Source organism: Mugil cephalus, chromosome 12 (assembly GCF_022458985.1).
Source record: "Mugil cephalus isolate CIBA_MC_2020 chromosome 12, CIBA_Mcephalus_1.1, whole genome shotgun sequence".
NCBI lineage: Eukaryota > Metazoa > Chordata > Actinopteri > Mugiliformes > Mugilidae > Mugil > Mugil cephalus.
This window is the reverse complement of record NC_061781.1, coordinates 940,468-966,694: the sequence shown is the minus strand read 5'-3', so window position 1 is coordinate 966,694 and position 26,227 is coordinate 940,468. Positions and strand designations below refer to the sequence as shown.

The following is a 26,227-nucleotide window of genomic DNA, read 5'->3' as shown; positions in this document are numbered from 1 at the left end:
AATCCACCTCTATCGTATGGTAGATATAACAATGTGAGCCTGAGCTTGGGAAGCCTGCTGTTCCAAATGAAGGAGGAGAAGAGCTTTTCAATTGACTGGACAAAATAAAGTGGGGGAGCAAGTGCATAAGAAAAGATACAAATACTTACAGTAAGTAAAATTGACATTTTCAAAACACTGATGCGCTCGATCATAGAGATAGGTAATTTTGTCCATCTGTTTATGAGTTCTGTAACTTTATCTGTTAAGGGATTGTAGTTCATTGGGACAATTTTGTCAATGGTAGGAGTTATCTTCACACCCAAATACACAAAGCCTTTCAATGAAACCAGAAAAGGAGTATGAATTGGAGGGTCGCTCATTTTCATTCATAAATAATATTACTGATTTAGAGGTATTTATTTTGTAACCTGCAAAGACCCCAAAAGTGTTTGTGAGAGCAAGCAAAGTAGGCAGAGTCTGTTTCAAGTTACAACAAAACAGAATTAAAGCTATGCAATGTTCAATATCTCCTAACTTTATTCCAAACAGGTTCATGCTTTTTCGAATCGCCATACACTACTGTCCTGCAGCCTAATCTGACCCTTACCGACCCTGGGTAGTTCCCCAAGGCGTGGTGCATTAAAAACTTTGGTTGGATGTATGTGGTGTTCCTAGCTGTGACTGTGATAAGTAACATAGTGTAGGGTGGATTGTGATGTGAGCGCAATTTAGGAGGCAGGCAAGTGAGGGCCAGGTCCCCAGCCGCAGGGCTGAGGCGCCAGCCCAGACCACCACGACATCCGGGAAATCCAGGAAGATTCGGCCGCCGATACACCTCGACGCCAGGACAGTGAGCAAGCCCCGGAGCCACAGGTAACTTCAGGCCTCCAGTGCCACCGGGTAGACCGCTCAGGGCGGAAGTCAACCCAGGGGTGAGAAGGAGGAGGGCACCCCAAATGCATGCTCAAAATGTTGTGGTCCAGGGATCCTCCATTGTGAACCTGGATGTAGAAGGCAATAAAATATTTTCCATAATAACAGTTATCACTTTAAGAGAAATATTAATATTGTATTGGAGTGAGTAAAACAGAAAAGGCATAAGCTAGCAGGCAAAATCAAGGTATAAATTAAGGTTGAGGGTGTCACAGAATACAGATCATTTTTTTTGCAAACAGAGTCAATTGATTTTTACGGGTAGCAGATATTTTCTCCAACGATATATATTGGGAAAGAACCACTCGGAAAAGTTTAGTGACTGTTTGTTCTTCAAGGTCATTAGGATTGTTTTCTTGGCGAAGGTGAAAGCTACAAGAACAGATTGTGATAGATGGTGAGCAAGACTGATTGTTGCCAGGTCACCAATGAGGCACAAGTTAGGGGTTAATGGGATTCTGCAGTCAGAAAAATTAAGGCGAGTTTCTGTGTTACTAATGACCATAAGTGCTGTAACGGAGAACAGAGTCAGAGAACGTGGTAATAGGAATCTGAACAGTTTTGGGTGTATTGCATACATATATCAGATTGGGAGAGGCCCATTCTATGCATCTTGTATTGAGTTGTGTGTGATCTGTGGAGTACTTTGAACTGGATCAGCTGTAAATTCGAGTTTTTTGTAATTTTAAATATATTTTGGCAGGACTGAGTCCATAGACAGGGACAGATTAGCCTCCCATTTTGATATTGGTAGATGTATAGAATGGGTGTTTGATAGCAACTTATATATTATAGAGAGAGTTTTCTTCTTTTTTTTAATGTTGGTGACGAATTGTGGAGGCTGTATGCAGTCCTGGAGCACTGGAATTATCTTCCTGATTGTCACCTGTAGGTAGACTATTGGAGGAAGTTTTCGTTTCTTATTTCAAACGTATCAAATAAATCTGTGTGACTCATTAGTAAGTTTCGCTGGAAGAGGTGATGGAGGTGGGTTATTTTTTTATGTTTCCAAGTGCTGAGATGAAGTGGGACTTCATTATTATTCTTCATCGTTATTTACAAAGTCAGGGTTGTGCCAAATCAGGAAGAATTTGTAGTTCTTTCTATTAAAGACAGACTTTGTTGGTGGAGCTTTAATGCGCACATGGGTGCAATCTATCGCTCCAATAGTATTTGGTATTCCAGCAATGCCATGAAAACCTCCCTTCACTTCACTCCGACATTGTTCGTCATAAGGGAATGTTAAGAATCATGAGGATGAGAATGATGTCTCGGGTGATGGAGATGCAGCTCCATGGAACGGCACGGCCCCAGCAAAACATGTTTTGATGGTCCCTTCAATTATTGTTATGATATAAGCATTTTTTTCTGATAAGTTAAGTTTTAATATAGTATGTACTTATTTTTTTATTTATGTATTTTTTTCCAAGGACATTTCTCATCAATTGTGCATATGCATGATCTGAGGGAGTTCTAAATTTGTTCACGGAGTAGGAAAAAAATTAGATAAGAAAAAATTGATAAACCCCAGATTTGTTTGTCTGTGTGTTATTTTATTACTTCTTTTGCCCCTTAAAAAACAGCGCCAGTGGGAAGCAGAAAATTCAAACTTACCTTTAAACGACTAACAGTTCCTGCTGTGGGACAAACAGGGGCTGAGGAGAGTCAACAATGTCCCTCAAACAGGGAAGACAAGGCCTCTGCTGAGATTAACAAAGACAGTACACATCCAGAAAACATCAGAGCTAAAAACATGTTCCAGTCTACATAATTCAAAGCAGAACCAACCTTTCCAACTCCCCAAATGGTTGAGTACAGCTCAAGTGACTGAAAGGTGAGGAAGTCAACTGCCTTCTTGACTCAGGCTCACAAGTTACCACTGTACCTGAGTCATTTAACAAGCAGCACCTTTCAGAGCAGGAGATTAAGCCATTGCACGACCACTTAGAAATGGAAGGCGCAAATGGCCAGCTAGTGCCTTACTTTGGCTATATAGAAATGACCATAACCTTTCCAAATGACTTTGTAGGGGTTCCAATAGATGTAAATACACTTGCCTTGGTTGTCCCTGACACTTCACAGTCCCTCATGCTCATAGGCACGAACACCCTAGATGTACTGTTTACATTTACATTTACTCAGAAACTGACTTAACCTATTGCCAACCCCTCTCACATGGCTATAGTAGTCCTCAAGGTCTCTGACGGAAACAGGCAAGCAACAACCACCAGGGGGTAATGAAAATGCAAGGTAGGATGCCTCAAGTCATTCTAGCCGGTGAAACTGTAGTGGGGGAAGGAATTGTCCTTGTCAATGGTCTTTGTGATGAGAAATCAGTCATCATTGAGTATCCATCATCATCCCCCTTTCCAGTTGTCATAAGCAATGAGTCTGACCATGACATTCCTGCCAAGTACACCATTGCAGAGGTAAGTGCTTATCAGACCAGCTTATTTAAGGAGTGCAGTATAGCCAAGCAACCAGAACTCCCCCAGCAACCTCCAGAGACCCAGTCATCCCAAGAGCACACCTTAAATTAAAATTTTGGTGACTCCGCAGTTCCATCTGAATGGAAGCAGCGATTTTGGCCAGACGTACCAGGTGCGACACCACATAAAACTCTTGGATGAAACTCCCTTCAAACTGCATGCCTGACAGATCCACAGTGAAGCTGTCCGGAGGCACATTCAAGAGCTTCTTGATGCAGGAGTTATCAGGGAGTCAGAGTCGCCATTTGCATCACCCATAGTGGTAGTCTGGAAAAAGAACGGCCAAGTCCGATTGTGCGTCGACTATAGGCGTCTAAACCTCCAGACTATAAAGGACGCATACAGCCTTCCAAAGCTGGAGGTCACATTCTCAGCCCTCAATGGTTCTCAATGGTTCTCAGTTCTCGACTTAAAGTTGGGGTACTACCAGATCAAGGTTGAAGAAGCAGACAAACCGAAGAAGGCCTTTGTGTGCCCTCTCAATTTCTGGGAGTTCAACAGAATGCCTCAAGGTGTGACAAACGCCCCCAGCACATTCCAAAGATTAATGGAGCAGTGCATGGGGGATATGCACTTGAAAGATCCATTAGTCTTCCTTGATGATGTCATAGTTTTCTCCAGAACCCTTGAGAAGCATGAAGAGAGACTCACGAAGGTGCTCACTCGTCTCAAAGAGTTTGGGTTGAAGTTATCCCCAGAAAAATGTGTCTTCTTCCAGACATCAGTTCGTTATCTAGGTCATGTAGTCTCCAGAAATGGTGTTCAGACTGATCCTGAGAAGATTTCAGCTCTTAAAACATAGGCAACACATGGCAACCACTTCACTGTTGTAACGGATAGCAATCCGCTGACTTACATCCTGACCTCAGCAAAACTTGATGCAACCAGCTATAGGTGGCTAGCAGCACTGTCCACATTCTCTTAATTTGTAATATTTATACCCCTGCTACCTTTATTTTTTAATGAAATACAACAAGAATGTGTCAGACACTCTGCGTGAAGTCAAAAAAACTGGTTAGAGCCAGCCAAAAAAAAAAGAAAAAGAAAAAAATCTCAGACAGGCAGAGACGCAACGTGAGTCGCATTAATCTGCACCACGTCCGAAAGAACCCAAGTTTACCAGAACTCCACTGATTTATATAAGTAAGTACAAACCGGAGTAAAAACAAACCTGAAGCTGAAGAAACTCTAAACGTTTACGGAAAAGACCGCAAACCTGAGAGACAGAGAGCTGTTGTGTGTCAGAGTGAGCAGAGCGGGACACAGCAACACATGTATGTGTGCAGGGGAGGGGCCCGGCCCTATCACAGAACGCAGACACAGTCAGATAACCAATGAGGATTTTCATTCAATCCAAGCACAGATATTGACTCATATTACTCGTATAATACTCGTACTCAGCAAAAGTGCTTGATCCGTACCGACACTCGCTTCAGCCGAGTATCTGGCTCAATTCTAGTTCTTGCCATGTCTCCCAGTGCAGTGCCTGACAGCTATGGGCAAGAAGTTTGGAGGTCTTCTAACCATCCTCCATCTCACTGAAGCTGAGCTAGCAGCTAAGCAAAGAGCTGATCAGTGTATAAAGCATGTTATTGCCCAAGTTTAAGATGGGGACACACCACCTCCACACCAACTTGTGCACCCAGCTCACTGACCTCCCACCCCTCCTCCGAGGGTTAAACCGTCTTGAGCGCCATAACAACATCCTGTACAGGAGACGCCAACTTACCAGCTTGTACTCCCAGCTGAGCTCCGTGGCACAGGCCTTACCAGCCTGAACGACCATATAGGTGACATGGGAGTCCACCGTACATTTGACCTCGGAAGGACCAGGTTCTATTGGCCAAAGATGGTCAGGGACGTGGAAGGGAAAGTGAGGACATGTGACAGATGCATACAGAGAAAAGCACCACCTGAAAGAGCTGCCCCCTTGGTCAAGATTAACATTACTCGACCCCTTGAACTCCTCTGTATGGACTTCCTGTCCCTGGAGGCTGACAAAAGTGGAACCAAGGATATACTGGTGATCACAGATCACTTCACTAAATGCCATCCCGATCCGAATCAAAAGGCACAGTAGCAAAGTGTCTGTGGGAGAACTTTATGGTACACTATGGTATCCTGATGAAGTTACATAGTGACCCGGGTCCAGACTTCGAGTCCCGCACGATCAGGGAACTCTGTCCGGTGGTGGGAATCCACAAAGTTAGGACACCTGTGGTAGAGGATGAGGATTCCTCAGATAAAGGAGATGCGGTATTCATTCCAGTCTATTTAAGTCCCCCTATCTCCACGGTCAGTGAGAGTCCTGTGCATCCTGATCTACCCATGACCAATGTCCCAAATACTCAGCATACTAAACCTCCAGGTGTTCATCCTGTTGAGAGTCCTGTAAATGTTCTGAGTACTTACCCACTGAGAAAGCCTTTCGCAGCAGTGAAATCATTTTTACAAGGCCTCTGCAGCTTGGGCGGATGTCATTAGTGATAGTGAGGAACCCCCTGCATTGACCCCTCGAATCATTATCATTTAACTGTCTACCATGCACAGGGACATGTATGAGTTCAGAAGGGGAAGGTGCAACCCAGATGTAAAACACCATAAGACAAGAGAGCGAAGAGAGGGTATTTATTTTATTACTTTATTTGCCCCTATCGCCAAACTTTAAAACTTCTAATTGCAAAAGAATGCACCACTCATCACCCCACGTGGGGGACCCTTCTGCCCAGCCAATCAGGCGCAACCAGGCCACGTCCAGTGTCCTGGTTTCGCAAACTACTAAAATAATTTATTTCATTTCAACTGTGACTTTAAAGTTACTTAGTGGGTAATTTTTGGTGCATTTTCTCTGGCATGAATAGGCCTAGAAATGTTGGAGTAATTAAGCATACTTCTTTTGATACCTCTAAGACAAATTCTACTTTTCTATTTCTATGTTTCTATGTCATTTGCACATGATTTTGCTATAGTTAGGATTTATATTGAATGTAAATGGTTACTTACCGTGAATATTGTTGAGATACTGTTCACAGAAACAGCTAAATATTTGAGCACTTAAATGATTAGTGCTCATATTTGATACATTTGATGAATGTTGTACAACAAAACAAACAACTGAAGTTTTGAGATCTGTTGAGATTTAAGGTTAACATATGACGTTGAAGCGATATGTTGATTTTTGACATTTAAAACCTTAAATGATGCATCTGAGAATACAATGTAAATTATATGACCTTGTGTATAGGTCAGGTTTTTTTGAGAGGACGGAGGGAATCCGATGGACCAGGACCAGATTCTAGTCACGACAGATGGCGAGCCAATTACTTTGAGGGAGAACCACCACAAAGGAGATACACACATACAAAATCACAAAATCAGGTGCACCTGCAGCAGCTTTATATTTCTAAGGTCCCCAACGGACACTTTTATTTTATTTAGTGTGTGCACACTTATTCTTTTATTTGGGGTAATTTGGGTCTTTATTTTATGGCTCTGTACAAATTGAATGTTTTTTTTTCTTAACTGTAAAAAATACAAGAGTGGCTACTTAAGTTGTTCCCTTGCCTAATTCATTATTGTTGCTCAACACATTGGCTCCTTATGAATTCAGTATCTTCTGATCCTGGCCAGACTATTATAACTAATCCGAGTTGTTATTATACTGTAACACACTTTTAATTCCCTAAAATTGGTTACACAGGCTTCATGCACAGATTTGTGTGTACGCACGGTTTGTAAATGAGGCCCAATGTTACCAGCCTGCTTTTGAGGCTGTGCAGTCTCTGGGTCCTGTAACGCATATTTTTATTAGATCCACATCACTGACTTTATATTCATTTTGGACTAAATAAACAGGAGATCTCCACAACAGTGACATGATACTTAAAGCATTCTGGAGTCCAGTGACAGCGTCTCCTCATCTGCAGAGGTTTACTCCTCCTGACATACACATGCATACGTGAATCAACAGAACTTGCACGGACATTTAAAGGACATGCCAAGCCTGTTATTTCAATAAAATATACAGAACTACCTGGATTGTCTTCTCCAAAAGTGCAACCGTGTCCTCAGACACTGCAAGAAAATTCTAAGACAGATAGTATAATATTGTATAATATCAAATGTGTCAAGTCGATCATGGTCCCTCCCTGGACCCCTCCATCACTGCCCTCCCCTTATCCCTTTATCAAGATTCAGTGCCAGTCCTCTGCTGGGGTGGGAGGACGATCACCTGTGTACGTTTTATGTGCTTTTCACTTGACCACTAAAATACAGAAATTCATGGTCAGCAGAATATTCTTGTATTTGGTTTTCACCTGCTACCCAGTCCTAAGTTTGTTCTTTATGAAGGACGATGGATGAAACAGAACACAACATGGGAAAGTAGAGTCAATAAAAGAGTAGATAATTTCTTTGAACTTAATTAAACTCTACATGAGTATATGTGCCATATTAAAACAAAAACACAACTATTCATTAGTGAACTAATCAGCTCCACATCCTTTAACTGTAACTATGACAGTTCCAGTAGAGTACAGTTTATCAGTTGTACATGCTTGGGTTACTTATGCATTAAACCAGTCCACTGTTGTCTACCAGGCTTTCCCCTCTCCTTAACTGTGCTGGTGTTGCCATTTGTTCTGATAATGTTCTTTAATTCTTTTTTAATTCTTTTATTGTCCAACAAGCAGCTCTTGTTCAGCGACGGTGAAGTAGGACACGCGTCCGTGTTCCATTTTCCTATCGGTGATTCTGTGATCGATCTTCTTAAGAATAACGTGAACATGTACTTATCCTAACAATCTGTAACCTGGTTTGATTACGCCACGTCTTTTTATCCTGGCTCAACAATTGTGCAACCGATTAGTTCATGAAAGTACCGACAAGGTTTACTCAAGCCGGGCTTGCTCACTTATCCCGGATGTCTTTATCCAACTTTTGTGCAATACCCCCCAGGTCCCATGGACAACGCTAACAAAACAAAATAAAAACAGCACAAAAAGTTAAAAACGACCGAATACCATGGGCCTGTTGCACAAACGAAGGAACCAGATATCCAGGATACGTGACTGAGCCTGGGCTCAACAAATCCCAAACAAGAGCGTCCAGGCTTATTCGGTTGCACAAACACCAAGCTAAGATGAGCAGACATGGATTCACCAAGCCAGGTTTAACTAATCTTGCATCAGAGCGCGCACACGGCTCTTCAAGTAGATCCCGCGATTCATCGCAGATTCACTGATTCACCCCAGCTGACCTCACAGCAGCAGAGAACAGAGGCCTAGAACTGAACAGAGACAGGCCTGTGTTGAACGGGGAACCCTGGGGGGACAACAGGCAGAAGATGCCACCCTCTTAATACAAGGTACATTCTTCCATCTTTGCATGGGACATATACAACCATTCATATTGAATCCATTTGGAATCTGACTGTGGTTCACCTTGCAGTGTCTAGTTGTGAGTATTCCATCAAAGGCATACTGTAGGCCTGGCATTTCTCATCTACTAGATTTAATGTGAATCCCACTAAATGTGACAGCGAAATTATGAATTACAGGACAACACTTCCATGGATTAATGATGAAATAAGACAATTAAAAAGGAGGTGTTGGGTTGCAGAGAGGAAATGGAGAAAGGACAAATTACAAATAAACCTCCATATTCTAAAGTCTGAGATAAAAAACTACAATAAGGCAATAAAGGAAGCAAGACGGACACATTTTTCAAACATTACTAGTGAAAACCACAATAAACCCAGAACACTTTTTTTCCATCATCGACTAATCAACCCAGTTTTTAACATGTCTGGCGGGATGTCAACAGACTCCAAATGTGAGGAGTTTGCAGCTCACTTCATAAAAACTATTAGGTCAGCTTTTAGTCATTCTCAGTATTGTTTTATTACAGCTGAAACTATGTTTTTATGTGAGGAAACAATGGATAGTTTAGTCCTGGTTGATGCTACAGTGCTGGAGAAAGTTATCTCTCAGTTAAAACCAGCAACCTGCCTTTTAGATCTGATTCCTACACCATTTTTAAAATCTGTTTGATTTTTTTTAGCTGGGGATGTTTTGAATATTTTAAATTATTCTCTTCAGACGGGGGTTTTCCTAAGTGCTTTTAAAACAGCCTTGGTCAGACCTTTGTCTTCTGAAGAGGAATAATTTAGACACAGAAATGATCGATAATTATAGGCCAGTGTCTAATCTGCCATTTTTAAGTAAAATTTTAGAGAAAGTGATTTTTAACCAGTTGAATGATTAGTCGGGTTTTCGGACAAATCACAGTACCGAGACTGCCCTGATCAAGGTTTTAAATGATATCCCAATAAACATTGACGAGGGGAAACACTCTGTCCTGGTTCTAGTGGATCTGAGTTAATCATTAAGCACTAGGGACCTAGTCTTTGTACGTGGCATCATGATGGCCTTACCCAATTTGAACCGGACCATTTCAATTCCAAGCTGAGTGACAGTAACGTTTTTCTCATGATAACTCTATTGTCAGTCATTGCTGGTTTAATTTCATCATTTGCTTTAAGAATGAAGTCTTTAAGAATGCTCTCAATATGTATACTGTAGTCTGGGCATTGGTGAATGGGATTCAGAATCAAAGGTTTTTTATTCATGTACTGAGAAAACCTCTGAAAACATCTAAAAGCTTATTTCAGTAATTCAATTCAGTATCTCAGGAAATTACAATATTGTAAAACAGTTCAATATAGACTAATGGTGTCACACTGTAATCGGCTAATTTACTATGTGGTTGTAATGCATCAGTTAAGGACAAAGCACAGCGTGGTGGCTGGCTTGGCAGTGTTCTCCAAAATGGCAGCTGGTTTTGCCGCAGTGGGCTCCTTCTCCTTTACAACAGCCTCAGCTTGATCATCATCTGGCTGTTTGCGTGTTCTTTCTTCAGTCTCGTAAGCAGCGTCACTCAAGCGGCTATGGGTGCAGTGGCACTCTCTGGAAAACTCTGAAAAAGTGTTGTTTGACGCTGTTTTCGCCTCATCTCTTTGTAATCAACTTTATGATTTTTATGTCTGTGAAGGTTCCAAAAAAGCGCTGAACAAGGTCAACTGGACTGTAGGATTTCTTGAAGACGTTTCACCTCTCATCCAAGTAGCTTCTTCAGTTCTGATAAACTAGTGGGAAATTGAGGTTTAAATAGGAAAACTCTGATGGGTACACCCACCAGAAACTTGCTTGACCAGAAACTGGGGTCACTATTTCCATGATGGCTGGTACTTAGCTGTCCTTGAATGGGGGAAACTGTGTGCCTAGGCTGCTGTACCGCCTAGTCTACAGTGGCCTAGGCACACAGTTCCTCCCATTCAAGGACAGGTAAGTACTAGCCCTTCCGTTTTTCAAGGGATGGTTGGCAACCCTTAAGATAATGCCAAAATCTTGCTCAAGCTAATAAAGTAGTAGTTGATTACATAGTAACTATGATTATCATGTTTAGACAAAGTTGTGAATAAGGTGTGAAAATAAGGTAAGGTAGCCTTGTTTAGGCTAACATTGTTGATAAGGTAATCTTGTTTAGGCTAATGTACCAGCTAAGATTGTCTTGTTTAAGCTAACGTAGTGGATAAGGTGGCAGTGTTATCTTGTCTCAGTCAACATAGTAAAAACATTTTCTTCAGTTTAACAAAGTAATAGCTTATAACATAAACATAGTGACGCGTTTTATCTTTCTGTTTAGGCAAACATATCAGGTAAGATTATTTTCTTATAACTATACAGCAGCTAGCTGTATAGCTACTTCTACATATCTAAATTTTATCATGTTCCACATACATTGTGTATGTATCGCAAAGTCTTCTTTTTCCAGTTATTACGTATTTACACAGTCGAATACAAAGTTTTCTCTGAATGTGGCACTAGAACAAGGTTCACAGTGCCTTTCAAAAATGACTGAGTTCAGCTGTAGTGTATACATTTTGAATGTAAATTAAGAAAAGGACCGTCCATTGAGGTGGTAAATTTTTCAGCCAATTAGATTTGAATATTCTGAGTGGACCGATGGGGGTTTCACAGAAAAAGGTCAGCGCTCTGATTCATGCTCTGGACAATGTCAACAAAGTGTTGGTGATGTGCATTTTTGAACTGACAATGGCCCTAGAGTGAAGGTCAAACGGTCATCAGAGTCAATGGGCTTGTCCTTTAGCAATCACGAATGTTCCTGCTAGGTCTCTTCAGCTTCATCAGATACAGTTTCCTATTGAAGTTGTGCTGCCCTACCAGAACAGTAAGGACTGTTTTCTTGGTATTTTAGGGTCATACTACTTCAAACTTTAGTGTGTTATATTATTTAGATTATAGTGAGAGTCCTTGAGAAGTATTTTTATTTCTACTTAATGTTATTTTCAGTGTAAAATCAGTGGTGACTTGTACACTAGTGTTTGTTAAAGTGTGTTGGATGTTTATGGACCAATCTATGCAACTCTCAATGAGCATAGTCTAAAATAACAAACAAAAGTGATTAGATTGAAAACCAAAATTTTGAGTTGCTTCATCTTTCTTACCAGCTTACAGTGTAGTTTGTACAATAATTAAAAAGAATGTGTTGTTTTTATCTGAAAATCTGCAACCTGTGTCAGTCTTGAACTGTGAACTATAAACTGCCAATACCTGTTAATAACAACAGTATTTTTTAATTGTTTAACAAAATGTTTTAAATATGAAATTAATTCAAAACACTGTATGTTGGTAAAAATGATTTGACATCAACTATTTATTAAATTCAAAAAGGTTGACTCAAAAGGCAGAAACATTCATTTTGTCCAAAATTTATTAATTTTTGGCTTATTATTTAGACTCTTTCTACATGTCCATGATGCGCCTCATGCTCATCCACCTCATGCCACTGTATCCCATGTTCCTGAAGCTCCTGTACTCTCCGGGCCTCATGTACATCATCCTGCCTCTGTAGTGGGGCTGCTCATACATCAGCCAGTGGCCGTCCATCACATTGCAGGACATGCAGTCAGACATGCGGTAGCGGTCCATGATGTTGTCGCAGTCATCCATCAGCTCGTACATCTGACCTCCGAAGTTCTCTCTCTCATAGATCCTCATCCTATAGGATCCTCTGTACTGTTTTGGAGATAATAAATATGATTACTGTCCAGAGCTGTAGAGGTCACACATATATCAGAACATGATGCTATGTTACTCTATAATCTACCATGGGGATCATGCGGCAAGACCTGATGCAGTCCCTCATTCCCATCATGCTCATGTAGTCGGCGTACTCGCCCCTCCTCATGAAGTACTGGTTGCCCATGTAGTTGGGGCGGTCGTAGACCATGAAACAGCCACTCTCCACCCTGCAGGAGTGACACCTGCTCAGGTAGGAGGTCATGTCGGAGCAGTCGCTCATGCACTCATATGAGCGACCCTGGAAGTTCCTGTCCTCGTAGAAGATGATCTGAAAAAAGAGGAAAATATGAGGAACACTCTCCAGTATAGTAATAAATTAAGGATTTGTTAATGGGCTGATGAGTGTACTGACCTTGCCCATGTTCATGGTTGTGGTTTGAGGTGTTGCTGCTACACTGATGGTGCTCTTGCTTTGAAGGTGACTTTTATACCTGACCAAACCCAGAGAATCTGTAGCTCCCATTGTGAAAAGCCCTGAGCCAGCAACATGTTATAGAGGCCTATAGAGTGCTGAGGGTCATTTGTCTCATTTCTTTGTGACTGGATCCCCTAGAAGACTTTAGAATGGAGTTTTCCATAGGGAAGTCAATACAATGAGCATGTTTCAACGTTACAATGCAGGATAAGAGACAATATTCTCGTTTACATGTTTCATTCTCTCTGATTGGTAAGAGGACAATTTACACTTATTTGCAACTTTATTAGGTACAGCTCTTCAATTGCTTGCTATCACATGGTTACAAATCAATGAATTTAGGCATGTAGAGGTGATCAAGACAACTTGGTGAAGTTCAAGCCAAGTATCAGAATGGGGAAGAAAGGGAATTTAAGTGACTTTGAATGTGGTATAGTTGTTGGTGCCAGACAGGCTGGTCTGAGTATTCCAGAAACTGCTGATCTCCTAGGATTTTCATGCACAACCATCTGTAGGGTTTACAGAGAATTGTCCGAAAAAGAGAAAATATCTAGTGAGTGGTAGTTGTGTGGATGAAAATGCCTTGTTGATGTGATAGGTCAGAGGAGAATGGGCAGACTGGTTGGAGATGACAGAAAGGCAACAGTAACTGAAATAACCACTCGTTACAACTAAGGAATGCAGAATACCATCTCTGAATGCACAACACGTCGAACCTTTAAGAAGATGGGCTACAGCAGCAGAGGACCACACCGGGTGCCACTCCTGTCAGCTAAAAACAGGAAACTGAGAATACAGTTGGTACAGGCTCACCAAAATTTGACAATAGAAGACTGGAAAAACGTTGCCTGGTCTAAGAAGGTTATTTACAGCTGCAACATTTGGATGGCAGGGTCAGAATTTGTCATAAATAACATGAAAGCATGGATCCATCCTGCCTTGTATCTAAGGGTCAGGATGATGGTGGTGTAATGGTGTGGGGGATGTTCTCTCTCAGTGAATAATTCCTGTATATTTGTAGGTAGAAGATTGTTTTTGGCTTTGAAATCTTTGTTGTCTGTAAAACTATTTCAGCAGCTTTGATTGTAAAAATAATGAGTTACTGTGATCTTTGTAACCTATATGAATGATTCTTATTGCTTTCTTTTGCAGGATGATTAGTGAATTTATTGTACTGGTGTTGCCCCAAATCTCTGCACAGCATGGAATAATTGACTTTTAGATAATTTCTGCAGTTCTGCAGATTATTTTTGTTTCCCCCAAATTTAATGCTAATTTATTTGTAGAATGAATAATTTTGGCCCAAGACTGACCCATGGGGGATGCCAAGGAATGCTCTAACATGTTGAACAGTAATCACCCAGCTTCACAAACTGTATCCTTTTTTCCCCCCTTCCAGTGCGGGGTCCTAGGATGGGTGAGGTTTCTTGTTGTTTTGTCTGTTGTAAGTTCATGCTTCTTGTACACTAAATTTATAAATAAAAGTTTTTATTAAAAAATAAAAGTTAAGAACACAACCATGGACTAAAAGTGTGAGAGTGCAACAGTCAGGGGTAAATGGAAGTTTTTACTTTGTCAGAAAAGAAATTAGTCAAACATGAACAGTTTTTATATGTAAGACTAGAGGCTCAGCGCTGTTGTATTGGTTTAACAAGCATCCACCACCAGGTCTAATATATATTAGGGAAACGTGAAGTTCCAACCACTGTTCCTCAAACAGCAAAAAGGATTCTGGATTTGAACTTAGCAGTCATTCACCCTTTATCTTGAGTTTTTGATTTCTCTGCGGAGTCCAACTTCCTCCTACAGTCCCAAGACATACTTCTACATACTTTATAACTGGTTAGTCTAAATTGGCCCACTGTGTGTATGAAAGTATGAATGATTGTTTGTCTGTCTAATGTTAGCCTTGTGATAGACTGGTGAGATGTCCATTGTGTACCCATAGACCATTGGTGTGCTCCATTTCATACCTAATGACAGCCGGTTTAGACTCCAGAAATCAGTCAACCTTTACAGATTAAGTGGTAATCCAAAAGGCGTTGAATAAAGGCAACTGGACTTGTAGAATTTCTTGAAGACATTTTGCCACTCATCTGAGTAGCTTCTTCAATTCAGAGAGACTAGTGGGAACCCACCAGAAACTGGTGGCACTATCTTCATAAAGGCTGGGTACTCACCTGTCGTTAAGAGGGGACTGTGTAGATCTATGTCAAAGTGGAAAAACCTGCTCTTGGCCTGAGATTTATTCTGCCATCTATTTACAATTCAGTCTTTCTAAGTACTTTCTAAGGTATTGGACAGGGAGAACTTTGTAAAGTATTAGACATATTATAATTTTGACCTGACAACAGGGATTGAGTTTACCAAAGTGATGACATTTTTATTTTTGTATAGCTTCTAGACTGGTGTAGCTGTATATATTATGTCTTTCTTTTGGTTTTGGACGTGTTATCAGAAGTCATCCTATTGTATTTGTAAAGTTTGATACTTGCTATTTGACGAGGATATACAGTATACTTTAATTCGTACATAAAGCAAGCTTTAACTTCTCTTCATTGGCTTTAAAATCCTCCTCCTTGTGGCTTTTGGGTTCGGGGGGCAGACACCCTTTTTACATTTAAGGTCAGGCTTAAGACTTTCCTTTTTGACAAAGGTTATAGTTAGGGCTGGACTTAACAATCCCCTAGTTATGCTACTATAGGCTGCTGTGGGACGATGCACTGAGCTCCTGTCTTATAATTCCTTATCTAATTTCTTCTTTATGACTAGTCATGTAATTTTATGCTGCGACTGTATAGCATGTTTATTAATTAATTAAATTATTTGTTTGTTCCTCACATGCGGGCGGCACAGCGGCTTGGTGGTACTCCGGTTTCCTCCCAAAGACATGCTCATTAGGCTAATTGGTGACCCTAAATGAACCCTAAATCTAGGTTGTTTGTTTCGAATGTTTGTTTGTTTCTGTGTTAGCCCTGTGATAGCCTGGCCCTGCGATACCCCGCCTCTCATCCAGTGAAAGCTGGGATAGGCTCAAGCAAACCTGTGACCCTACTGAGGATTAAGTGGTAGTAGAAGATGAGATAAGATAAGATGTTCCTCACATGAAAGTGGAGGAAGTTGTACATAAATGCACTAAATATTCAAATCAACACCTCCATGATTGAAAAGGAGCAACAAGAAGAAAATGTTTTATTTGACTGCCCCCTAATTCAACACTTAAAAAAGAAAAGATGATCTGACATAAGTACTTGTTTTTATAAAAAAACAAGTACGTGTTAGTGTGACTGTGCCGCCCACAATGTGGACAGTACATGTTGTATGCTTTCAAAGTGCATATCACAGTATCTACACTTCCGCTTAGTTCACCATTCACAAAGCAGTGAAAAATCATCACATCAGCTTATGTTTTAGCACAGGTTCTGTCCAATCAGAAACAAGAAGTGTTGTCTGTACCATTTTCATAATCTGAAATGGCATTGTGTTTTCTGCAATATCATTGTGCAAAAGTTTTAGGCAGGTGTGTGCATTTTGTTAATTTAGACACATATATATACTGAAGTTATTAAATACGATGACACCATTTTAGAAAGTTACATCATTTATTGAATAATTTATCGGAATGTACATTTAGCACATGTCCATGATGCGCCTCATGCTCATCCATCTCATGCCGCTGTATCCCATGTCCCTGAAGCTCCTGTACTCGCCGGGCCTCATGTACATCATCCTGCCTCTGTAGTGGGGCTGCTCGTACATCAGCCAGTGGCCATCCATTACGTTGCAGGACATGCAGTCAGACATGCGGTAGCGGTCCATGATGGAGTCACAGTCATCCATCAGCTCGTGCATCTGACCTCCAAAGTTCTCCCTCTCATAGATCCTCATCCTGAACTGACCTCTGTACTGTTTGGAGAAGATAAAAAATTATTAATGTCCAGAGCTGTAGAGGTCACACATGGATCAGGACGTGATGACGTGTTACTTTGTAACCTACCATGGGGATCATACGGCAAGACCTGATGCCTCCGCTCCATCCCATCATGCTCATGTAGTCGGAGTACTCGCCCCTCCTCATGAACCACTGGTTGCCCATGTAGTTGGGGCGGTCGTAGACCATGAAACAGCCACTCTCCACCCTGCAGGAGTGACACCTGCTCAGGTAGGAGGACATGTCAGCGCAGTCACTCATGCACTCATAGGAGCGACCCTGGAAGTTCCTGTCCTCGTAGAAGATGATCTGGAAAGAAGAATTAAAAGGTTAACATCTGAAGTCACAATTATACACATTAGTAGACCAATTAATGTTGGTTCAGTTCCTACCTTGCCCATGTTGTTGGTTTGTCAGGTCTCTCAGAGAACTGTTGATGAACTGATGCTCTGCCTCTCTGAACCATTCACATTTATACCTGGACAGAGACAAAGACTGTTTGCTGCTCCATTGTTCAAAAATCCTGAGCCAGCAACCTACTATAGAAGCCTATAGAGTTTTGAGTTGCTTATCGATATACCAACTAGGTCACAGGGCTGCACAGAATATTCCTTTCACACAGAATGTATTTTCTGTCAGAAATTGCATTTGGTTTTGATTTTTTCACATACAGTATTGGTGTCTATTGAATGGTGTTGTTGATAGAAGCTGCAGCAGTTAATTCAATTGACAAAAATAACAATAGCTTGAACTTACTTTTTGAATTCCCCTAAAACAAGAGTAGAAAAACAGCTGGCATGTTACAGAGGATTAGTTTAAACAATGTAAAATACTAATTATGACAGTAATTAATCCAACACTGACCTTCAGTTGGTGTTAGTGAAAGAAGTTTTCCTGGGTAAAAATAAAGGCATAGTATTTGCCAATCAAACAAATCTGAGATGCAAAGCATTTCAGATAAATTCAAATCTTTTAGGAGCCCCTGCTGATCCAACTTAACTGAACATATAACATAATATGGAAATAAAACTAAAATTATGCTTCTGAATTGATTCTGTTTGCACTTGATTCAGAGTGCATGGAACTTTTACATCCTCATAAAGCCTGGGTACAGCATATACTTCTTTCCATGTTCTTAATTATGTCACCTATATATAATGATTATGTTTTTTTGTGTTAGTGAAAGAAAGACAACTGGACTGGACAGCTTTTTTAAGGAGCATAAAATCTAAATACCCAAATAAAGTTTGGAGACTTCGTGGTGGTCAGAAAGTCTTAGACACCGGAGGTGGAACCAGCCCATGTGGCACGGACTGTTCCATATCCTGCTTACGACGCACACCGCAGTGAAAGTGGCAGAATGAGGAACGTGGATCCAAGCCAGCCACTGCAGAGGAGTCCCGCCTCCTTTTGGGCCAGAACCAGGAAGAGAAGCAGATGCCTTCCACTTAAATGATCTTTTTCCTTGGACCTTGGTCAGCGGTTGGCAGAGCGCACAACGACTTGTGTCCTCTTTTCTTCTTCATGCTGATTGGAAACGGTTCGGTGGTATGTATATTCAAGTTTATATAACTAGTGATTTCAGCACATTTTTAAAATTAATAATATCATCTGTTCATCCACATTGTAAGCACTTAAAGGTCAGGGTGTGCGCCATGGTTGCCTCATTCTTTTTGACTCATTCCCTTGTCGCAGGCTGCTGTTCTGTCTTAATGTTTGTATGACATTCTGGTCACCTGAGATTTGTGGCCATTAGGTTTATCATAATTGCAAGACTTGTCAGAATTGTTGTTCTGAGGGTACTCCTTTTATAGTTTTATTATAGCCAAGTGGACTATATAAATTCATTAATTTTACTTTATCCACCACTACAGTGTTGATTGGGATTAATTTGTTTTTCTTTTCTTTTGCTCTTTTTTTCCGTCCTTGGAGTTGGGGTCATTGCATGATGTCCACTTGTGGCATAACGACTGGTGGACGTGATGTTTTGCGCTAAATGATAGGGAAAAACAATACTTCTGGTTTCAGAATACATTTATGTAAAAATATATAGTCATAACTAGTCTCTAGCTTCTCAAGGTGTGTGTGACTTTGGAGATCATCTTAAGCTTTTGTGTATCATCTACAACAAGTGACAAAGAAGTGACTGAAATGATGATGAAACTCAGTGTACAGTACATACAGCACATAGAAAGCAGTATATATGGACAAATCTGACTGCTACGGGAACCTGTGGTTTCATGCCCTATCTGTTGAATTTGAATTTCATTTTGTGGGTAAAACAGAATTGGTTAGTTGAACACAGCTTGGGCTTTTTTTTTTTTTTTTTTTAATGCTGATTTCAAACAGAGGAAATGTGCATCTTCCTCAGACATGAGGTAGACATAACATGAGGCCATGATGTCATTAAATGACTTCCTGGTAGCCAGATGTGGGTAGTTGTGCAGTGGCTGAATGATTTCTCTGCTTGGACTGCATTATTTTTTATGAGAGACTACGCTGGTATAAGGAATCTGGTTTGTTAAAATACTAATCAAACTATTGGTCTAGAATTATGGTGTTTTTTTTAACAACTGTTAGCTGAAAACCATTAGGTGCATCTGGCAACAGATACTGTTGAAATGGGCGGCAGTGTGTTGTGAGTTTGAATCCAGAGTCTGAAGACTGTTACATACTCTGACGTCATTTTGTTGTCACCGCTTGTTCTTGACACATCAACGAGGCAGAGCTTTTTTCTAATGTATTGTCTGGAGTATGTAAGTATGTGGAGTATGTAACAAGCTTGAAAATGGAGCTTATATGATGTATACTGCAGCCTCAAGCCACCAAAAGGAGCTCCACATGCTTCAACTTCACTTTTTAAGGGACCTGTCAGGGGGTCCACTTTTCTGCAGTCTTTGAGCAACACGGACAGGAACTGCACATTTATATACAGAATTTTTTGCCAAGGCCTGGCGGGCAGCTCTGCAATGATATTCACGTGTCTCATTTCCTCTGGTTGTCTTTACCTTGTTTTTATTTGTCACTGATCTCCATTTAAAGAACCAAAACCAAGCACTCTTGACACAAACTGTACTGTTTATAATCTTTATTTAGTAGAGTTTAATAGTAGGAGTCCATGATGCGCCTCATGCTCATCCACCTCATGCCGCTGTATCCCATGTCCCTGAAGCTCCTGTACTCGCCGGGCCTCATGTACATCATCCTGCCTCTGTACTGGGGCTGCTCATACATCAGCCAGTGGCCGTCCATTACGTTGCAGGACATGCAGTCAGACATGCGGTAGCGGTCCATAATGTTGTCACAGTCATCCATCAGTTCGTACATCTGACCTCCAAAGTTCTCCCTCTCATAGATCCTCATCCTGTAGGATCCTCTGTGCTGTAAGACAAAAAATATAAGAGACAGGAAATACAAAAATTTTTAGACCCTTTACATCTATTTAACAGAAGAGTAGAATTTGTAACCTACCATGGGAATCATGCGGCAAGACCTAATGCAGTCCCTCATTCCCATCATGCTCATGTAGTCGGCATACTCGCCCCTCCTCATGAAGTACTGGTTGCCCATGTAGTTGGAGCGGTCGTAGACCATGAAGCAGCCGCTCTGTACCCTGCAGGAGTGACACCTGCTCAGGAAGGAGGTCAGCTCAGCACAGTCGCTGCTGGTCTCATAGTGGCGACCCTGGAAATTCCTTTCCTCGTAGAAGATGATCTGAAAGGACAACATCATTAAAGCCGCTTCAAAGAAGCTTTTAAATAAACTGTAGTGAATTTATTTATTTTGTAAATTATTCCCATTGTTCATTTACCTTGCCCATGGTCATGATCTTGTGGTTGTTCTTCTGGATGAGCTGTGACTGCTGTGTATTCCCATCGTCCTGTTGGGTACTTTTATACCGACTCAATGTAAAAGAAAGACGTTGGACTTTTATTATGGAAATGCCTGAGCCAGCAACATGCCATAGAAGCCTGCTGAGCAGTCGGGACACTAAAGGGTTATTATCTGACACCATGCAACTCTGGGGTGGAAACACATGTACAGTACACATATGTGCCATTGTTCTTGAACATAAAGAAAATAAAGAGAAGCTTCCACCTGTAGCATGATGACTGGTGGACGGGGTTTTTCACACTAAATGATAGGGAAAAAACAATACCTCTGGTTTCAGGATAAATTTATGTAAAAACATAATTATATAAACTTAACTAAACATACTACAACTAATTATATAAACTAATGCGGATAAAACTGGTAGTGTGTGTATATAAATATATATATATACACACACACACACACATATATATATATACACACACACACACACAGACATATATATATGCGTGTGTGTGTGTACATGTACATGTACACAAGGGGTTTTCAAAGTGTGAGGCGCCAGAGGACTTCAGGGGAGGCGCAACATGAGAAAAAATAAACCTGAAAAAAAGGTATAAATGTCTGGTTAGTCAACTACATAGATGTATACACAGATACTGTATGTATATATACATGTGTGTATATATCATATGAGCTATGAACCACAGAGCATGCCAGGGGCAAAATGGATCAATTTTTTGTAGGTTACCTCAAGTGAAAGTGAGAGAGGACACAGACTCTGGGGCAAGGAGAAAACGCAGGAAGTATCACCCTGCTTTTGAGTTCTCTTTGTGGAGGCTCACTACCCCACACATTGAAAACCATGTACACTGACCCAGCTAGCATCTTACACCCAGTTACTGCGTGCTGGACTATCTCAGGGGCATCTTTGCACAGTCTGGGCCTGTTCTTGTACTGCCATGAATACTGTCCCTGTGCTAGGCGTTTTGTATTGGTATACTGATGACAAGAAGTGATCACCACTGCCAAGTCCTCTCTTGCATCTAAAAAAGCTTTATTGCAAGAAAGAACAGTGTCAAACACTCTTGCTGAAACTGAGAGAATGTCTGGTGCCAATTGTAGAATCCCACAGCTCCAACACTCTTCTTATATATCATCTCCAGAAACTCCACAATTCTAAACTAAATAAATTAAAAGAGACCATGACCCCTTACATCAGATATTTTACAGCCGACAGCTGATATGGACTATATACAATTAAATAAATATGAAGGAAGGAAACATTACTTGGTAATAGAGGGTATGCATTGACGTCACTGGATGTATTTACCAAACAGGTCTGCACGCCTTGAGTGTGTTTTGACCAGAATGTGAACCCCAATGTCCCATGTGGTAGCCAGGATCACTAAGCACTGTGCCTTCCAACCATTTGTCCTGCAATGCTGAATCAGCATTTTCCTAACTTGGACAGCTTAACACTTATGGAGGACAAAATCTGCCACAATAAAAAATAAATAAATGAATAAAAAATCATATATAATTACATAAATAAATAGCTAAATATATGCCACAAATAATTAAATAAATAAATATCTAAATTTATGCCATAAATACTATTTATTTATTTATCCATTTATTTATTGATGCATGCACTTCAGCATGACAATGAAATGTTATGCAGATGAGGGGGCTGTCCACACTGGCTGAACAGTTCTCCTAAATCTATGAAACTTTATAAATCGTTTATCTATAACACAGATGCAGATTACAGCTGGCATTATGAATGTAAAAATAAGCCTAGTGTGACTGGTATAACACTGACCATAGTATTTTACACAGGGTGGCACAGACAGAACAATTGTATCCATCTCTAACTAGCAAAATATTCCTCATGTCACAAACTCACTCCACCTTCTTTCATATACATTAACATTATGTTTTTTTGTTGGTTCAGAGTAAATATGCTCCACATGTAAATATACTATATGATACAGGTTCAGCCTGACTTTTGATGAATTCAGTCAGACCTTCTGGTAGGGACCCTACTTTTCTAATGACATTGAATTCTGAAAATATATTTCATAATTTTTTTATGTACTGTACATATTGTATATGTTTATGGGATATATATATGTATATGGGATGGAACAATAATCCATCTGCACACCAATTCCAATCCATCTTCCACTATCTGATGGTTTGGGTTTGGAGTCAGTCAGACAACGTTGCAGCGCAGGATGACACTGTGTCCCTGTCTGCAGTGGACATGTCCTCTGTCATTTGTCAACATTTCAGCCACTATTTGTGACTGGCACTAATTTCTTACTCAGAGAACACATTGAGGAGATACCGTTCCATTGATAACCATCATTCAAACTTGTTGTCATTGGTTGTGTCTGTGTTCCTTAAAATAAGGCTTCACCACATCGTCAAACTCACCTCTCCTACATTACAGAGTGGCAGTACAAGAAATATGTTATTCAGAACTGTCCTCTTTCAATGGGTTTAGCTCAAAGCCTTTCATCAAGGAATAGATAAGATAGGTTAGGTAAAATAAGATTATTAAGTTACATAAAATAAATAAGACTGATTAGGAATAAGTAAAATAAGAAAGATAGGCTGTAGATAAAATATATATTACATATTGTCATAGTCTGTATCTGTCTTTTATTTTGTGAATCATGTTTTGGAGTTTCCCATTTTATTTTGTTAAGTTTTTGGATTTTCTGTCTTGTGCCTCCCTGTCTCTTTATGTTTTGCCTGGTGTCATTGCCCTGATTTGTTTCACCTGTGTCTTGACATCCCTCAGCCCTCATGTGTATTTATAGCCCTGCCTTCCCTTTGTTCCTTGTCTCATTGTTAATGTTATTTTCTCCATGCCATATTCCTTGTCTCCATGCCATGTCATGATTCTTTTGGATTTTTGGATTTTTCTGCTGTATACAGTGCCTTTTATTATTACACTTTTTTCCAATTGCTAAAACACAAACTAGTGTGGTTTTATCAAAATACTTTGACACAAATTGTTCACATGCACAGAAATATTTGCAGATACACACATGCTGTTGAAAGATTTTATTTTTCCGCCCAAATAGGACAGTGCAACATATGCACAGCAGATATATTTACAGTTTTTTACAACCACTATAATCCGTTGTTCAATACTTTTAACACTTTTTCAAAACTCTTCACACAATTACCACAACATCAGCCTGTGTGGGCTATACAATTAACACAATTCTTCTTCTTTTGACACAAAATACACACATTTTACACATTTAAAATGAGTTTTAACTCCTTTTACACACAAGCTCAATCAAGACCAAAACAGTCGATGTTAACTGGTGAATTTTCAATTGCTTTCACATGCTTTGTCAAAACAGAAAGCCTCCTGTTCAAAATGAATGGGTTGAAGATTACATTGAGCTACATTACAGCTGATTCCGGTCTCACCCAGCTCAGGTGCTGGGCTTTTTTCAATCACATCACCAGTCATATCACCTATATTTACTGTATAGGCAGATCTTGTGAGGGAAAAGAACAAAATATAAGACAAGGGACAAGGTGGAGGACTTGCAAAAAACAAGTGAGAAAAATGCCTAGAGGTAGAGGGAGAGTTAGAATGCGTGGTGGGGTTCAAAGAAGGGCCAGAGACAGGGTGACTGATGAAATATGAGCTACCATCATCGACCATGTCATCAACCATGGGTTGTCTCATAGAGAGGCAGCCAAATCTCAGCCAGAGCACAGTTGCATCCATTGTCCAGATTTTTTAAGCAACCAACAGGTAGATTACAGTATTCACTGTATTGTATAAGGGCCTTTCCTACTGAACAGTGTAACATGAATTACAGTAACTGTATTCTTCTGGCCCCTACAGTAACATATAACTTTGTTCACCTAAGGATTCAACATTTACATCCTTCAGGGGGCAGGGGTAGGCTTCTAAATGAAGAAAAGGAGCTTGCCAATGTCAACATGGTAATTGCCAACAATTAAATAAAACTGAAGGAAATTCAGGCCAATATTTTACAAGACAACCTTGTCTTTGAAAAAATCCCAGCAATCAGCCTTACATCTATTTCTCTGACTCTGGCTAAACACAGAGTCCTGATGAAGCAAATTTATAAAGTCCCTTTTGAAAGGAACTCCTTTCAAGGAACTCCGTGACCGATATGTCAAGGTAAGGTTATTACTGTAAATCCAAAATACACTGTATTAATTGTGTGTTTTGCAGTAAACTACTATGACCCTATATACTTAAATTACTCTAAATCATAAACATACATTTTGTTTGATTGCTTACAGAGAGTCATGGAATTGGAGACCAATCAAGTTCCACATAACATAATGTACATTGATGAGGCTGGCATCAACTTGGCCAAAAACATACATGGGGCAGAAACATCATTGGTAAAAGAGCCATGGTTGCTGTGCCAGGCCAGAGAGGAGCCAACATCACCATGTGTGCAGTAAAATTTAACAATGGTGTGCTCCTGCATAAAAGTCAAACTGGCCCCTACAACACCGAATGCCTTCTCCAGTTTTTAGATGAGCTGTATGATAGACTGGTACCTGAGGGGGAAAGGGGAAAGAGTGAGCTGGGGGGTAACTTGCTAACATATGCGATCACCTGGGACAATGTGGTATTCCACCATGCACATGCAGTCACAGCTTGGTTTGATGCCCATCCCAGGATGATGTCCCTTTTCCTTGCCCCTTATTCCCCTTTCCGCAACCCAAAAGAGGATTTTTTTTCAGGCTGGAGGTGGAAAGTATTTGATCACCATCCACATGACCAAATGTCCCTCCGGGATGCAATGGCTGCTGCATGTCAGGACATCACAGCTGACAGCTGCCAGGGCTGGATAAGGCATGCAAAAAAGATACCTCCCAAGATGCCTGGCCAAAGAAGACATCAGGTGTGATGCTGATGAAAATATGTGGCCCAATGCTGACGAGTGAGCAGATTTGCTTTTTGTCTTGCCCTTGTACAGTGATTTTTTCTGCTCTTTTTTCTTTTTGTGTATTTGACAATACAGTAGTGAATGACAGCTAAATGCAGATTTTTTCCTCTTTACTGTAAGTCATTTTCATTTGCAATATAGTAAAGTGTTTACTGAAAATCCTGTCATTTACTGTCTTCTTCTTTCATAAACATTCTGCAAAGCTGCCCTGACATGGGTCGTTCACTTTTTGTACTGAGTGTTGCACAAGAAAAGAACAAAATTCATGCCCAACAAATCAAAAATGAAGAACATCATCACAAACATAATTTGCATGTATGATCAATACAATAATCTGTTGCTTGTAAAAGAAAAGGGAAAAAAGTAGATTTGACACATGCAAAGTGATTCAGGTTGTGTTATTCCATCAGTTGTCAGTGTTTTTTTGACACTGTGCTGAGACTGACTAAATGTGTCTGTTGGAAGACAACGTGTGTCAGTGGTTTGGTAGATTTGGTGAACTGTTTTAG

General features: G+C 40.4%; 3 protein-coding genes across 4 annotated transcripts; all 3 read right to left on the bottom strand.

The window, feature by feature from the left end:
• Positions 1 to 12,179: 12,179 nt before the first annotated feature.
• Positions 12,180 to 12,971, bottom strand: LOC125017134 (gamma-crystallin M3-like). Its single transcript, XM_047599979.1, has 3 exons — positions 12,921 to 12,971; positions 12,594 to 12,836; positions 12,180 to 12,502 (listed from the first exon to the last, which is right to left on the bottom strand). Exons 1-3 carry the CDS (start codon positions 12,933 to 12,935, stop codon positions 12,230 to 12,232), a joined length of 531 nt encoding a protein of 176 aa, XP_047455935.1. The 5' UTR covers positions 12,936 to 12,971; the 3' UTR covers positions 12,180 to 12,229.
• Positions 12,972 to 16,566: 3,595 nt separating this feature from the next.
• LOC125017948 (gamma-crystallin M3-like) lies at positions 16,567 to 17,381 on the bottom strand. The gene is made up of 3 exons (XM_047601520.1): positions 17,307 to 17,381; positions 16,981 to 17,223; positions 16,567 to 16,889 (listed from the first exon to the last, which is right to left on the bottom strand). The coding sequence occupies exons 1-3, from the start codon at positions 17,313 to 17,315 to the stop codon at positions 16,614 to 16,616; spliced, it is 528 nt and encodes a 175-aa protein (XP_047457476.1). The 5' UTR covers positions 17,316 to 17,381; the 3' UTR covers positions 16,567 to 16,613.
• Positions 17,382 to 19,987: 2,606 nt separating this feature from the next.
• LOC125017947 (gamma-crystallin M3-like) lies at positions 19,988 to 20,840 on the bottom strand. Of its 2 annotated transcripts, none has more exons than XM_047601519.1 (3): positions 20,726 to 20,840; positions 20,386 to 20,628; positions 19,988 to 20,295 (listed from the first exon to the last, which is right to left on the bottom strand). In XM_047601519.1, the coding sequence occupies exons 1-3, from the start codon at positions 20,738 to 20,740 to the stop codon at positions 20,017 to 20,019; spliced, it is 537 nt and encodes a 178-aa protein (XP_047457475.1). In that variant the 5' UTR covers positions 20,741 to 20,840; the 3' UTR covers positions 19,988 to 20,016. The 2 variants fall into 2 exon arrangements, with proteins under 2 accessions (XP_047457475.1, XP_047457474.1); XM_047601518.1 differs by having other exon boundaries at positions 20,386 to 20,654; positions 20,726 to 20,777.
• Positions 20,841 to 26,227: the final 5,387 nt, after the last annotated feature.